Genomic DNA, 17,538 nt, shown 5'->3' with positions numbered 1-17,538 from the left:
AATTCTTTTCTTTTCCATTACAGCTTCTCCTCAGCCTACAAGCAAGTTAAAACTTCCCCTAGCCTAAAAAAAATTCCCAACCTCAGCTCTTAAGAACTTCTGGAAGAATCTCCTAACTTTCCAATAGCTCTAGTTCCTACTCGTTCCTCAGTCTGTTCCTGTCCTTATACTCCAATGATATTGTTCTCTCAAAGGTCAATAAAAATGTCTCACTGCTGAAACTGACTCAACTCCGGCAAAGAGTGATTCTGTGGATTATCCCTGACTTCTTAGAACTTGATTCCTGCTTGACTTCTCCAAATACTTCTATCTTCACAGTCACTCTGTCTCTAGCTCCTCTTCTCCCACTCACACCTTAAACACTCATTTCTCCTTCTTCCATTCTCAGTCCCTTGGACCACGGGGCAGAAACTCTAATGCCCATGGAGGGCAGAGAGGAAGCTTAAATGAATGATGAGGTCGGCTGTGACCTGTGTCCAGCTGAAGGCTCACACTTTATCCAAAAAAGGCAGCTGCTACTCACCTCCAACTGATGGCTGTCATGGAGGAACCACCATTCAGTATTGTCACACTGCCCTATTATAATGTAAAATCTGGAGTTTCAAACATGAACAACCAATTCAGATACATATACACACCACCAACAACCACCACCACCACCGCCACCACTGCCACACTGTACATGTCAAAGGAAAAACACGTGAAAGATGAATTCAGCCAAACCCACCAGTGTTCAGCCTCAGCCTAATCAATCTCATATTCCTAGAGGCTTAAAGTATCAGCAGGTAAGATTCTGTCTCCGAGGCTCCAGACAATAATTTCTAACTGCCAATTGGAAATCCTTACATGGTCAGGCTGCCAACATTCCAGGGAACAGGACCAAAATAAAAAGCATCACCCATTATCCTACTGCAATTTTCCTCTTCTCTTTGTCAAATGGGAATGATCTTTACGATCATGATCCTTTATGGCAACCAGGACAGAAACTGTGAAGTCATCTATGGCACCTTCCTCTCACTCCGCCTCCAATTAGTTGTCCTATCTGCCCCTTCCTTTCTCCTTCCATCTCCATAATGCCCAAGCTAGTCTATCACCTCTCTATTCATCTTTCACTCAACCTCCAGAATTATCTTCCTAAAACCCAGGCTGACTCTGATTTTCCCTCCTCAAGAAACCCTTTCTGACACTAAGCACTTTGCTTCTACCTCTATCAGAGCCCAAGGGTATTCATCCTTATAATCTCCCTAAATGAGTTCCCAGCTGTCCACCCCATGAGACTAGGAGTTTGTTAAGGACTGAATCACTCATTTCATCCTTGTATGCAGAGAGTAGAGGCAGACATGAACTAATGAGGAAATCACACAGAAAAGAAGAAGCTAGAAATGAAGGAGCCATGGAATGAGCTGATGATGTCACTTTACTCAGGATTAGGTATATTTATTTTACTCTGGCCTGGAGTCAGATACCAACCAAGGTCATTTTAGTCATGCAGCTGGCAAAAGCAGATACTCCTACAGCATAAGAAAACAGATTTTTGGGTACCACTTCTGAGAAATTCATCAACTGATCTTTTGTCAATGTTAACATATAAAATTTTTAAAATATTGCCAGTGAGAAAAGCTTTTAAGATAATTAGCAAGTATAGAAAAAAAGTACAAAACTGATACACACACTGCTGTATACTTCAGGGCCTTTTTCCACTGTTTGAGGCACCTTCCTCTCTTCCAACCTAAAGGTATTTATACCTCTTCTCATTCTTTTATGCAAATAACTCATTTCCTATAGTCTTCTAGAAAATGCAAAAAAAAAAAAAAAATCACTTAATTAAATAGTCTAAACAGTTTACGCAACATTCCTTTACAGCTTAAGAATTCCAGATCTTGTACTATACTCAGTATCCCAGGAAAAAGAGTTTATGCAGCTAAATTTCCAAGAAATGAAGAATAAGTTTTTATTGCCTAAGAACATACTAACAACGTTTATACCCTAGTAGGTATCTTGGGGAATACCAGCAGTCTCTACTTTGGGGCTCACAGCATCATCTCATTGGTCCTCCCTGAGTAGAAAAGCTACATAATTCACATTCTGCCTCAGAAGCTACCCATTCATTGGTCTTGGCCTGTAATGGTAAAGACAAGCATACTACCTCTGTCTGGACTTTGCATCATGGCCATCAGTTTTAAGGTATTTTCTCTGACAGCAGAGCATCCAAAAGCAGGGAATCCACCCCTCCCTACAAGGGAGGAAGGCCTGGGCAGGACTTCTCTAGACTTCTCTTATCTCTCTGTCTCTCTCTGACACACACACACACACACTTCATCCTAGAATGGCACGAAGACAGTTGTGATCATAATAAAAAGTTTTGCTTGATATTAAACCATTCTCTCCATATCTGCAGAAAAATTAGCATGTTTAATAAAAAGCTTGCACTGGCATGGCCCTTGGTGAAAAAAATAAAATAAAAATGAAAAGCTTGCTGACACCCACAAACTATCAAAGCTCACACATTCCTTTCCTGACTTTATGCCCTTTTTCTATCTGCAAACTCTTCTCAGAAAACAAAAGCCCTTGAGTTTATGATTGAAGCCTAGGTAAGTCAAGATTATGCTGTAGCAATGCCAAGGAACTATGATCTCCTGCCCAAAATTTGATAGGCGGCCCTCTAGCCTCAGCTACCACAGGACCTTACAAAAACTCCACTCTGACATACTACAGCCAACAGAACTATAGTTCATGTCAACTATGACTGCGAGCAACTGTTTTGAAGGTTCTTAGGTAACAACAAAAGGCACCTTGGTAACTGTTAACAATAGTCCTGAATTTGATGACCCTAAGTTTTGGTTCATCTGTGTCCTAGAGTGATTAACCTCTAAATCTCAAAGTAAATAACAAAAGGAATATACATTTGAAATAAAACTGCTTTATGAGGAACTTTTTTCTCACAAGTCGGGTTGTGACAAGAGACAAAACAAAAACCACACCACGGTTTGTTCTCAATACTCACTGAAGGGTCAACCTGATCATTGGTCACTCCTCGTAGAACTATTTTTAACGGGTGCTTCATAAATGGAGCCAAGCAAAGAAGACTCTCCAGGTAATAGCCAATGCCACGAAGGACGCTACAGTCATGTTCCACAGATCCACCATACAGGAGGCCAGGCTGATAATATAAGGTTGTTCCTTAAACCAGAAGAAAAAGAGCCACATTCAGCAGGAAAAAAACTAAAATGTCACAAAGGTAATGAAGGCAGTGAGTTCCAAGGGGAATGTCTGACAAGGGCATCCAAGAGTGCCTGAAATGCCATCGCTAAGAGCCCACACTTCACTCCAAAAGCTGACTCACTACTGTCAAGCCCCTGTAACAATAATAAACTGTGAATGTAATTTAATAATCAGTAATAAATTAAGCCCCTCCCTAAGCCATCTGAGTTGCCAAAGTCATGGCAGGGCACAGAATAGAGATCCTAATAAGCACCCTAGTCTCCCAACAGCACACTCTCAGACTAGGCTGACCACAGAGGGGAATTACAAATGATGTGCTTAAATCATCACACCAGCAACCAGCATCCTCCAGGGCTGCTGAAATGAGACTTCTCATATACCTCACTCACCAAAAATGATGCCAAGAAAAGGCAAGTACTTTATGGCATTCAATGCCATTAATAGTAGCTCATTTAATTTAATATTGATACATGGAAATGCCTAATATGTTATGGCTTTAGTGGAAACTACTATCTTTATTCACTTTTCACAAAATCATATCATTCAAAAAGCTTTGTTTTGTTTTGAGACAGGGTCTTGCTCTATCCCCTAAGCTAGAATACAGTGGCATGATCACAGCTTGCTGCAGCTCGACTTCCAGAGCCCAAGCAATCCTCCCACCTCAGCCTCCAGAGTAGCTGGGACCATGCCCAGCTAATTCTTTTTTCTTTTTCTTTGCTTTTTTTTTTTTTTTTTAAGAGAAAGGGTCTCACTACATTGCCCAGGATAGTCTTGAACTCTTGGGCTCGAGTGATCCTCCCACCTCAGCCTTCCAAAGTGCTGGGACCCTAGGCACATACCACCACGTTCAGCTAATCTTTTTTTTTTTTTTTTGAGAAAGGGTCTCACTATGTTGCCCAGGCTAGTCTTGAACTCCTAGGCTCAGCTTCCCAAAGTGCTGAGATTACACACATGAACCACCGTGCCTGGCTATCCAAAAAGCTTCTTATGCCCATCTCAGCTTCCCAAAGTGCTGGGATTACAGGCATGAACCACCATGCCTGGCTCTCCAAAAAGCTTCTTACTAGATTTACATATCAATGTAAAAAACTGTTAATGATCTAGGAAGACATAAATGGTGGAACAGGGTATTTCTGCTGCACAAAATATTTTGCAATGCCCTCTGGCACAATTTACCAAAAATATATTTAACATTAGAGGAAGGAGGCATGTTCAGTCACTCAAATGGGAAAAAGTTCTTGGGATTTTCATAAAATAAATTTAGGCTTTACTATATTAAACACTAGAATCCAAACAATCACAATCAGGACCATATTCTTATCAAAGTAATGAACACTTCTCAAATGGATTCTGGGTCAGTTATTTGAAATAGTTGTAAGGGCCACAAAACCATTCTTTAGATCAAAAAACCAAAAAAAGACTATATATTCACTAAATCCTTCAAATCTGTATGTTTACTTATACAAATTAACCAAATGAGAAACTGGCCAGATTATCAAAATGAAGGCTTTTACTACTCTGATGGGAAAATTAAAAGGACATGTAGTGGGAGCAGTATCACATAAATGTCTTACTCCGCAATCTACATTGCAGATATGACTAGAAAAGAAGAGAATTGGGCCAGGCGCTGTGGCTCATGCCTGTAATCCCAACACTTTGGAAGGCTGGGTGGATGGATCACTGACATCAGGGGTTTGAGACCAGCCTGACCAAAGTGGTGAAACCCTGTCTCTACCAAAAAATACAAAAAAAAAAAAAAAAAAAAAAAAAAATTAGCCAGGCATGGTGGCAGGCACCTGTAATTCCAGCTACTCGGGAGGCTGAGGCAGGAGAATCGCTTGAACCCAGGTGCCAAGATCGCACCACTGCACTCCAGCCTAGGTGACAGAGCAAGACTCCACCTCACACACACAAAAAAAGAACAGAAATATCTGTCTTCCAGATCACCAAAAAAGTTACTGAAAAAACCTCCAGCAATTTCAAAGCAAACAAGCTAAAGGAAATTAAGGGACTCATAGCTGGCAAAAGACATGTGAGCATCTCATTCCCAAAACCTGTTCTCTATAAGATATGGCTGAACACAGCTATAGATCAGAGTATCTCATGTGGTCCAGGACCAAATATGAACCCGAGCTTGCCTTAAGAGAGCCAAGATAGGGAAAAGATCAGAGATTTATTTGTGGAATGTGTGTGGAAAGGTACAGAGTTAATGGAGTCAGCCAAAGGATGTTTGCCACGGTTTTCCATACAATGTAGATACAAGTTTCTAATAGAAAAACTAAAAGCTAGAAACAACCTAAATGTTTATCAGTGGGGAGTAGTTAAATAAATTATCATGCATCCATACAATGGAATACTATACAGAAATATTGAGGAAAACCTGCATGTGCTGGCAGGGCAAGTTCTCTGAGACATTTGTACTAGCAAAAAAAAAAAAAAAAAAAAAATGCTGGCTGAAGAACAATATGAAGAGAATGATGCTGTTGATGGTCTGCATTATGCAAATGTCCATGTAAGCAAATGCTGTGACAGTGGCTACCCCTGGAGAGGGGAATGGAAGAGGAAAGAAGTGAAGGTATGTTCACATCTTTTGCATATACTTGTGTAAACTTATTTTAACAAACAAAATTTTAAAATAAATAGAATTCAGCCCATAAACTACCTCATAGAGTTGGTTGAAATAATTTAATGTGATAATATAATAAATGGACTTCAGAAAGTTTCATGTAAACATTATGTATAAAATATTTATTGCTAAAAAAAAGAGGAGGGACTTGCTTATGGATCTGAAATTTTCTATCTTCTAACTTCCTTAAATCAAATGTATGCCCTTCAAATTGGGAGACTTCATGCACACCTTTGGAAAATCATATCACAGAGAGGTAACTGGGTCTTTCCATAGGAACACGGTATTTTTTTAAATGATCTAGAATGATATGCTTTTACTATGATCTACATTCACAACTTCCTCATATAACTCCAAAGTTATACTCCAGAGTTCCTCATATAAGTCCCCCCAAAATTCTAATTGAATGGTGATTTATATAATACAAAGTGATTAGTGAAGTTTTAAACATAATATTTATACCATTAAAAAGAGTGAGATGGATAAGCAGAGACTGACTGAAAAAAAAAAAGAAAAGAAAAAAAAAGAGGGAGAAACAGGAATGCTTTAGTGCACGGAGGTGCTTTTAGGAATCTAAAAGGAGCTTACCTGTTTGGTTTATTTCAATTCGAGAACCATTTGTTATTTTATCCAACAGCCTTATGAAGCTGGCTTCAAAATCTGTGAAGAGAAAAAAATCTGTGAAGAAAAGAGAAGACAGACTGGCCTCATGTCAGGTCAACATTTCCAGAGCATACGCCTGATTCAGGTACTATGGCAGATGGCAGGTTACTTCCTGCATCACACCTGGGCTTTCCTAAAGGACTGGGTAGGTTCACGGGTTGAGGAACCTCAGGCAGCTGAAAAGCACTGACTGGTACATATATGTTTAGTAGAACTTAGAAACAATTCAGCTTTCGCACTGCACACACACACACACACACACACACACAAAATAGCAGCTCTACCAGCACTCTAATGGGATATTAATATCGGCAGCATAAAACCTTGAGACCTATTCTTCTGAACTCAGGAGGGCATGTCAAATAACGAGGTAACAGTAGAAGGTAGAGAACAATTTTAAAGTCAGATTCTTCCCTGCTCCAGAATGCCTGGAAGGAAAGATTAAATTGAGGACCACCCTTCAGTCTCAGAGACAGTAAGAGATCACTATATCTGCCTTTCAGCAAAGTGTCCCTCCCTTTTCCCTTCCTCTACCATCTTACTGATTTAGAACTATCTAACCAGTTCAGTTTTTTATTTTATTAAAAGGGTGTTTGAATGTACAGTATTACTGCCATCTTTTTTTTAATGCATGAGAAAAGACTGGAAGAAAAAAGGTGAAATGTTAGTAAATTTTTTATCTTAATGATTGGATTTTATATAAATTTAATTTTATATTAAAAGTTTATTCTTAAGAGACAGGGTTTGTTGCCCAAACTGGAGTGTAGTGGCATGATCACAGCTCACTGTAACCTGGAACTCCTGGCCTCAAAGGATCCTCCTGCCTCAGCCTCCCAAGTAGCTGGGATCACAGGTGTGCACCACCACTCCTGGCTAATTTCTTATATTTGTAGAGATGGGGTCTCATTATGTTGACCGGGCTGGTCTTGAGCTCCTGGCCTCAAACAATTCTCCCATCTTAGCCTCCCAAAGTGCTGAGATTACAGTCATGAGCCACCAAGACTGGGCAAAAGCTGGTCATTCTTTGAAAGAGAAAGAGAGGGGGAGAGGAAAAAAGAAAGGGAAAGGAAGAGAGTAGATTTTAAATGTAAGATTATGGGAGGAGAAGTAAAGACTCCTCTAGCTTTCCTTCCCCTGAGTTAATCTTACACACAAACACACCCCTTAGTTTTAACTTCCTGCCCATGAACAAGGACAGAAAGACCAACTCTTCTGCCACTGAAGGCATTGTGACTGCCTGACACTTTTAGACAATTCTCACTCCTGTAATAAACCAGCAGAGTTTATGGACACACAGTCCAGTAGTCACCTAAACTGATCCCAAAGGGTGAGTGGATCGACCAAGCAATTCCCATCCACCTAGTCTGTTACTTAACACTGTCCCATAACTCTTGTCATAATGGATTCTGCAATTTGTACAAAGGGCATTGGGCTAGAAATCAGAGAAACTCCATTAAATCCTGAAACAAATAACAATGGTTAATAAAGCTGCTGTGTGTTGCATGCTTACTTTACACTAGATATTCTTTCATTTAATCCTCACATCCCTGAGGCACGGAGTGTCATTCCTATTTGCTATGGTTTGAATATTCCCTCCAAAATTCATGTTGAAACTGAACTGTCATTATGACTATATTAAGAGATGGGACCATTAAAGGGTGATTAAGCCGCAAGGGCTCTGGCCTCATGAATAGATGAATGCCATTATCACAGGAGTGGACTTATTATTATATCACAAGAGTGGGCTGTTATAAAAATGAGTCCAGCCAGGGGTGCAGTGGTGTGTATCCGTAGTCCCAGCCACTCAGGAGGCTGAGGTGGGAGGATTGCTTGTGACAAGGAGTTGAAAGCCAGCCTGGACACCATAGTGAGATGCCCATCTCTGGGGGGGAAAAAAAATGAGTCTAGCTCTCTCAGTCACGCTCGCTCTCCCTCTCTTGCTCTTCCACTTTCTGCCATGGGAAGCTGTGGCAAGAAGGCCCTTGCCAGATACTAGCACCTTGATATTGGATTTCCTGGCTTCCAGAACTGTGATAAATTTCTTTTCTTTTATAAATTACCCAGTCTGTGCCTGTGACATTGTTATAGCAACACAAAATGAATTAAGATGCCATTTTAATTTTACAGAATGCTAGGATCCAAGAATGCCAACTAGACTGCCCTAGTCAAATGACACTGAGACCCAAGAATGCCAAACAGACTGCCCTGATCATATGACCAGCAAGTGGCAAAACCAGGATTTGAGCCCGAGTCTTTCCTTCTCCAAAGTCCAGCTCTCTCTCTCTCTCTTTTTTTTTTTTTTTAAAGAAATAGGATCTCACTATGTTGCCCAGGTTGGTTTCAAACTCCTGGCCTCAAGTGATCCTCCTGCTTTGGCCTCAGAAACGCTGGGATTACAGGTGTAAGCCACTGCACAGAACCTAAAGGTTCCACACTCAGCCACACCATGACACTAGTTTGCCTCTGTTCAGTTTAATTCCTTGGAGCCAATCTCTTCCTCTAGAAAATCATGGCACTTTCAACTATAGGCACTGATCTCTTGAAGGACCTTATAGTTAATTTAATGGATCCCTAATCAACGTTTTTTAAAAAATAAAATTACAACAGAATAAACTACGTTGGAATAACTGTACATACTAAGGATGCTGTTCATGAAACTTTAGTCTGTTTTACACATATGTGTATGTGTAATAGGTTGTGATGCAAGTAGCATCACAGGAGTTTGAAAGTATCTGAATGATGAAATTCAATTAGAAATTATTTCTACGATCTTTTTAACATTCTTTACAAATCAGGCACAATCTCTACCACAATGCCACTTTCTACTTAGGTTTATAGAAAATCTAAGGTGCTCTGCAGAAAACAGGAAAGCCCTTGATTTGTTCAAACTTTCTAAGTGCCTAAATGGGATAGAGGAACAAGCATCTACAAATACAGGCTAAGATTAAACTCCATAGATTTTACAAATTAGGAAAGAAAAGAGGAAGAAACCATGACTTTACTTTTTAGATTTTGTTTTTTGCAATCCACAGGGACTCTTACACACACACAAAACCAGAAATGCCCCCCAGAACCAAAGTAGAAAGAGAATGGGCATAAAGAGAACTCCAAGCAGGACCATCCCTGACCACGGCAAACAGGTGCTGCAGAAGCAGCACTTCAAAGAAGTAGACTCAGAGCTAGTTCCGGAGCCCTGGCAACTGTGGAGATATGGCTCCATCACCTGGTATAAGAAAAAATCTGAAGTCCATCTAATAATGGTAAGATCAAAGTCCCCAAACTTCACTAGGCCAACCTGTGTAGAATTCCTTGCCCATTCACCTCCCACAGACCCTGCTGACTCGTCCTCTTCTTCAAGACTGCTCCTGGGACTACAAGATTTCAGATATCTAAAAACGTTCAGGGAAAAGCTCCAAAAACAAGCACAATTTTACTACACTGTTTATGAATACATAATTAGGTTATAAAACTATAAAGAGAATCAAAGTCAACGCTATAATGGTGAGGATAGTGGCTACCACAAAAGGCATGGCAAGGAGCTGTGAATGGCTAAAAGATGTATGGATGCTGGCAAACTTATATTTCTTTTTGTGGATGGGGGTCACACAGATGTTCATTTTACAATCTCTTATGCACTACTTTTATGTCTTACGCATTTTTTTATTTGTACAAATTTAGTGGGCACAAGTGCAGTTGTATTACATGGTTCTATTGAGTAGTGGTAAAGTTGGTAAAGTCTGTGTTTTGTTTTGTTTTTTTGAGATGGAGTCTCACTCTGTTGTCCAAGCTGGAGTGCAGTGGCGCGATCCTGGCTCACTGCAACCTCCGCCTCCCAGGTTCAAGTGATTATCCTGCCTCAGCCTCCCCAGTAGCTGGGACTACAGGCGTGCGACACTATGCCCAGCTAATTTTTGTATTTTTAGTAGAGACGGGGTTTCACTGTGTTGGCCAGGCTGGTCTCGATCTCCTGACCTCATGATCCCCCCCACCTCGACCTCCTAAAGTGCTGGGAATACAGGCGTGAGCAAAGTCTGTGTTTTTAATGTGCCATCGCCAGATAGTGTACATTGACAGTGACCATTTCTGTGGAAAAAGAACAAGTGTACATATATGTATATATATTTGCTTATTTATGAAAAAGAAAAGGCCTGGGAAAAAACAACAACAACAACAAACTAGTAACACTGTTTGCTTCAAAGATTCTCTAAACCAGCAGTCTCCAACCTTTTGGCACCAGGAACCAGTTTCATAGATCAGATCAGTGATGGCATTGGATCCTCATAGGACTGTGAACCCTATTGTGAAATGCACATGCGAAGGATCGAGGCTCCTGGCTCCTTATGAAACTCTAATGCCTGATGATCTGAGGTGCAACAGTTTCATTCTTCAACCATTCCACCAACCCTGCCCTGTCTGGGGTTGAGGAACCCTGCTCTACAAACCCTTTTATTCCCTTTGAATTTTGTGCCATGTGCATATTTCTTAAAATACATAAAATTTAAATTAAAAAAAACAAAGGTACTGCAACATGATTTAAATAGCCAACAAAACTGTTTTCATTGAATGGCCTATGACAGGTCTTTATAATACTATGTACCCCTAAGAAAGCATTTTTTTTTTTTTTTTGAGACGGAATCTTGCTCTGTTGCCCAGGCTGAAGTGCAGTGGCATGATCTTGACTCACTGCAAGCTCTACCTCCCGGGTTCACGCCATTCTCCTGCCTCAGCCTCCCGAGTAGCTGGGACTACAGATGCCGGCCAACATGCCCAGCTAATGTTTTGTATTTTCAGTAGAGACTGGGTTTCACTGTCTTAGCCAGGATGGTCTTGATCTCCTGATCTCGTGATCCGCCCGCCTCGGCCTCCCAAAGTGCTGGGATTACAGGCGTGAGCCACTACGCCTGGCCCGATTTCAACTTTTTTAGGGAATAACCAGAAGACAAGACAGTGAACTGTTAACATGCAAAATTAGGAATCATTACTTTCCTCATTAAATCCAAAGAGGTAGACATTACAAACAAATACTCAATTCTCGGAATAAATTAAGACATCTCCTCACTTGGAAATATATATGTTTATTTCTATATATGCATTATTATATACAATGTAATATAAAAATTTTAATGTAAAGAACCAAATATCTTTCCTAAATTATACTGAGGTCAAGGAAAAAAAACTGCAGAACATAATAAAATATCTTACATAGAAATAAAAATTTCATCAGAATATATGAGACTCTACCAAAGAAAAATTTATCACTTTAAAAATCTTAGACATTGGGCCTGGGTGCGGTGGCTCACGCCTGTAATCCCAGTACTATGGGAGGCTGAGGCAGGTGGATCACCTGAGGTCAGGAGTTCAAGACCAGCCTGGTCAACATGGTGAAACCCGGTCTCTACTAAAAATACAAAAATTAGCTGGGCATGGTGGTAGGCAACTAATCTCAGCTACTTGGGAATCTGAGTCAGGAGAAGAGCTTGAACCCAGAAGGCGGAGGTTGCAGTGAGCCGAGATCGTGCCACTATACTCCAGCCTGGGCAACAAAAGCCAAATTCTGCCTCAGGAAAAAAAAAAAAAAAAAAAAAAAAAAAAAATATATATATATATATATATATAAGAAAAGCAAGAGCAAAATGAACTGAGAGTTTAGAAATGAAACAAAATTACAAGCCAAACAGTAAAGTGATAATCTCAAAAGAAGAGAAAAAGAAAATAAAAATATAAAGTTGGGTCTGGTGGCACACACCTGTAATCCCAGCACTTTGGAAGGCTGAAGCGGGCAGATCACTTGAGCCTAGATGTTTGAGACCAGCATGGGCAACATGACAAAACCTTGTCTCTACAAAAAATACAAAAATTAGCCAGGCATGGTGGCACACACCTATAGTCCCAGTCCCAGCTACTCAGGGGGGCATGGTCAGGGGAGAGTTGAGGCAGGAGGATCCCTTGATCCCAAGAGGTTGAGGCTGAAGTGAGTTATAACGGAGCCACTGCACTGCAGCCCGGATGACAGAGCGAGACCCTGTCTCAAAAAAACAAAAAACAAAAAACAAAGGTGAAAAAACAAATCAAGCTAATTAATTGAGAACATACAACACAAATCAACCACTTTACTTATTTGTAAAAGGAAGTAAGATGTGACTCAATAAAATAAAAAATATATAATTAATAAAAAAGATTAAGAGCTTTATGGTAAACGATTCTCCATTAGTTACCAATATATTTGGAATTAAGACAGGAAGCTATGTAAAAAATGACAAACCAAATAAATGAAAAAGACACAAAGGACCTAAAAAGAAGACAACAAGAAATTTTTTCAAATAATAAACAGAAAAGGGCACTAATGAAGTCACTGGAAGTTTTTTCCCCTAACATTCAAAGAAAAAAAATAATTACTGGCTGAGCACAGTGGCTCATGCCTGTAATCCCAGCACTTTGGGAAGCCAAGACAGGCGGATTATGAGGTCAGATCAAGACCATCCTGGTTAACACTGTGAAACCCTGTCTCTACTAAAAATACAAAAAAATTGGCCAGGCGTGGTGGTGAGCACCTGTAGTCCCAGCTACTCGGGAGGCTGAGGCAGGAGAATGGCGTGAAACCGGGAGGCAGAGCTTGCAGTTACCCAAAGTACAAAAAAGAGTGTGTAAAGATGGCTATTGTAGCATAGTTAAGAACATCACTAAAAACCATCTGAATTACAAGCTAATCTCATTTAATGAGAACAGATGAAAAATCTTAAATAACATCTCAGAAATGATGTTATTCTTAAAAATTACTACTGTGATTAAGAAAGGTGCATCCCAAAAAGGGGCTACAGATAAAGCGCAAGGAAAACTACAACATTAATTAAATATAATATTATATAAACAGGGGAAACAATTCAACTAACTGGCTTAATTATTCCAGGAAAAGCACCTGATAAAATTTGGTATCTATTCCTCAGTAAAATTCTATTTTAAAAATAATGGCAAATGAGTTTGTTAAAAGTAACAGAGTTTATACCTTAAAACAGAAGGCTTTAAAGTTCACGGAGAATGTCTTCAGAAGGAAATGCCAAGCTTCTATCACCCCAATCCCCAACCAGGATCAGCTGGGAACCAAAAGGACTACTCCCTTCTGCAAGGAGGTAAGAAAGAGGATCGTAGTGATCTGTATCAACACCTTGGACACTTACAGACCTCACCACTGAGGAACCCTGCAGTCCTCACAGGCCTAAGCTGCCTGGAGTATGCATAGCTGTGCTCCCCACAAAGAAGGAGTCAACCCTGTGCCCAGCTCCCTGTGGCCTGTGCTACACCATCTTGGAATTAGAACTATGGCTGGAGTGTGTCTTGCTCCAGCAGCAAGTAGCAAAAACTCCACTTTTCCCCTGAGGATAAGTCACCACTCAGACACCCTAGACCAGGCGCCCGACATCCTCAAGCCGAGTTTCAAGTGGCTACTGTACCTTTCAGCATGGTGCCAAATGAAGATGGAGCCACGTACCCCTACCCCATCCCACTGGGCCATATTTGATGCTTCCTGGGTTAATTTTAAAATTTACAATGTGTTAAAAAAAAAATCAACAAAGGGATACAAATCATTTTTTAAAAATACACAGAAATGCTGCAGCTTAAGACTTCAATGAATGAAATAAATATAATAGGACTAAAATAGCAGACATGATCAAGCATAAGACACAAATCTCTAACTTGAAGATAAGTCTTTTGAAATTACTTACTCAAAGAAATAAGAAATGAGAATGAAAACGAAATGAGAACACCTACAAGACTTACAGGAAATCATTAAGCAAACAAATGTTCATGTTATGAAAGTTCCAGAAGGAGGAGAAAAAAGGAAGCACAGAAAGCCTGCCAAATGAAATAGCTGAAAACCTCCCAAGTCTGATAAGAGGTATGAACACACAGATCCAGGAAGCTCAAAGGTTCCGAAATAGATTCAACCCAAAAGGGTCTTCCCAAGGCATATTATAGTTAAACTGTCAAAAGTGAAAGATAAAAAGAGAATTCTAAAAACAGCAAGAGAAAAAAGCATCAACTTAACACAAGGAAATCCCCATTACACTAAAAACAGATTTCTCCGGAGAAACCTTACAGACCATGAGAGAATAAGATGATATATTCAAAATGCTGAAAGGAAAAAAAAAGTCAACCAAGAACACTATACTCAAAAAAGCTATTCTTCAGAAATGAGGTCTTTCCCAGACAAGCAAAAACTGAGGAAATTCATTACCATTAGCCAGGTCTTACAAGAAATGCTCAAGAAGGTCCTACATCTAGAAATGAAAAAACGATAACCACTATCATGAAAATACACAAAAGTATAAAACTCACTGGTAGAACAAATACACAAAGGACAAAGAGAAAAAAAATCAAACCTTATCACTATAGAAAACCATCGAACTACAATGATAAGAGAGGAAGAAAAAAAGGATATACGAATCAACCAGAAAACAATTTTTAAAAGGACAGGAGGCTAAGCACTGTGGCTCATGCCTAGAATCCCAACACTTTGGGAAGCCAAAGGAGGAGGATTGCTCGTGCCCAGGAGTTGGAGACCAGCTTGGGGAACAAAGCGAGAACCCCATCTCTACAAAAAATACAAAAGCCGGGCATGGTGGCACACACCTGTAGGGAGACCAGGCCGGAAAGACTGCTTGAGCGCAGGAGTTCAAGGTTGCAGTAAACTATGATCGTATCGCTGCACGCCAGCCTGGGCAACAAAGTCAGACTCTACCTCTAAAAAAATTTATTTTTAATTTCAAAAACCCCTCATGACAAAAACTCTTAACAAGTTACGTATAGAAAGAACACACCTCAACACAAAAAAGGCCGTATATGACAAACTCACATCTAACATACTGAATGGGGGAATTTTAAAGCTTTTCCTCTAAGATACAGAACAAGTCAAAGATGCCTACTATACCACTCCTACTGAACATAGTACTGGAAGTCCTATCCTAGCCAAAACAATTAGGCATGACAAAGAAATAAAGAGCATCCAAATTGGGAAGGAGGAAGTTAAACTGTTCCCGTTTGCAGACAACATGATCTTATACATAGAAAACTCTTAAAATACTGCCATAAACTCCTAGAACTGATAAACAAATTCAGTAAAGTTGTAGGATACAAAATCAATACACAAAAATCAGTAAATTTTTATACACTAACAATGAATTCGCAGAAAAAAGAAATCAATAAGCAATTGCACTTACAAGAACCAAAAAAATAAAATAAAATACCTAGAAATAAATTTAACCAAGGAGGTGAAAGTTCTCTAAAAGGAAAACGATAAAACCCTGGTCAAAAAAAAATTGAGGACACACAAAAAATGGAAACACATTCCATCTTTATCTACAGATTCAATGCAATCCCTATCAAAATACAAATGACATTATTTATGGAAACAGAAAAAAAAATCCTAATATGCAAATGGAGCCACAAAAGACCTTTAACAGCCAAAGCAATTCTGAGAAAAAAGAACAAAGCAAGAGGCATTACACTATGTGCCTCTGAAATATACTACAAAGCCTGAAATCCCAGCCTTTTAGGAGGCTGAGGCAGGAGGATCATTTGAGCCCAGGAGATTGAGACCAGCCTGCACAATATAGTGAAACCTTGTCTCTATTTCTAAAATTTTTTTTTTTTTTTTTTTTTTTTGTTGAGACGGAGTCTTGCTCTGTCGCCCAGGCTGGAGTGCAGTGGCCGGATCTCAGCTCACTGCAAGCTCCGCCTCCGGGTTTACGCCATTCTCCTGCCTCAGCCTCCCGAGTAGCTGGGACTACAGGCGCCCGCCACCTCGCCCGGCTAGTTTTTTGTATTTTTAGTAGAGACGGGGTTTCACTGTGTTCGCCAGGATGGTCTCGATCTCCTGACCTCGTGATCCGCCCGTCTCGGCCTCCCAAAGTGCTGGGATTACAGGCTTGAGCCACCGCGCCCGGCCTCTAAAATTTAAAAATATACATAATGGTGCTGGGAAAACTACAGCCATATGCAGAAGAAAGGAACTAGATGCCTACACTTATCATATTTTAAAAAATGAACTTAAAGACGTAAAGGTAAGATCCAATACTATGAAACTACTAGAAGAAAACACTAGGGAAACATTATAGGATGCTTGTTCTGGGCAAATATTTCTGGAGAAGACCTCAAAATCATAGGCAACAAAAGAAAAACTAAGCAAAAGCAAAAGGGATTACAACAAACTAAAAAGCTTCTGCAGAACAAAGGAAACCATTGGAGTGAAGCTATGAAAGAAAAATACAAACTATCCATCCAACAAGGGATTAATAACCAGAATATACAAGGAATTCAACAGCACACACACAAAAATACAAATCCAATTTTAAAAGTCAGCAAAAAAGCCAAATAGACATCCCTCAAAAGACATACAAATGGCCAACAAGTATATGAAAAAGTGCTCAGCATCACTAATTATCAGGGAAATGTAAATCAAAACCACAACCAGATATTATCTCACCCCAGTTAGAATGGCAATTATCAAAAAGACAAAAAATAACAAATGATGGCAAGGATACAAAAACAGGAACTTACATACACTGTTGGTAGAAATGTAAATTAGTATAGCCATTATGGGAAACAGTATGAATATTCCTCAAAAACTAAAAAGAGAACAACCATATGATCCAGCAATCCCATTACTAGGGAAAGAAATCAGTGTCAATGAGATATCTGCACTCTTAGGTTTATTGAAGCGCTATTCACAAACACACACACAATGGAATACTATTTAGCCATAAAAAAAAAACAAAAACGAAATTCTGTCACTGGCAGCAACATGAAGAGGCTTTTGGAAGACATTATGTTAAGTAAGATAAGCCAGACACAGAAAGATAAATACCACATATCTCGTGGAAGCTAAAAAAGTTGATCCCATAGAAAGTAGAGGATAGAATAGTGGTTACTAGAGGCAGGGAAAGGGAGTGGAGAAGGAAGGATAGCCAAAGGCTGGTTAACAAATACAAAAGTACAGGTAGATACAAGAAATAAGTTCTAATGTTCTATAG

At 39.7% G+C, this 17,538-nt stretch overlaps 1 protein-coding gene across 2 annotated transcripts in view; it reads right to left on the bottom strand.

Moving 5' to 3' along the window:
* The window catches only part of RCL1 (RNA terminal phosphate cyclase like 1), a 65,941-nt gene that overhangs the window by 31,954 nt on the left and 16,449 nt on the right, over positions 1-17,538 (bottom strand). The window contains exons 2-3 of one of the 2 annotated variants that reach the window (XM_033237247.1): positions 6,437-6,508; positions 3,005-3,180 (exon numbers count right to left, since the gene is read on the bottom strand). In XM_033237247.1, the coding sequence (XP_033093138.1) occupies positions 3,005-3,180; positions 6,437-6,508 (248 nt within the window). The remainder of the gene's footprint in view (positions 1-3,004; positions 3,181-6,436; positions 6,509-17,538) is intronic. The other variant, XM_033237248.1, reaches the window with a different exon arrangement.

The sequence above is a fragment of the Trachypithecus francoisi genome, unplaced genomic scaffold (genome assembly GCF_009764315.1).
Source record: "Trachypithecus francoisi isolate TF-2019V2 unplaced genomic scaffold, Tfra_2.0 Lachesis_group16, whole genome shotgun sequence".
Lineage (NCBI taxonomy): Eukaryota > Metazoa > Chordata > Mammalia > Primates > Cercopithecidae > Trachypithecus > Trachypithecus francoisi.
The sequence above is the reverse complement of the archived record's forward strand: the minus strand, read 5'-3'. Positions and strand labels throughout refer to the sequence as shown.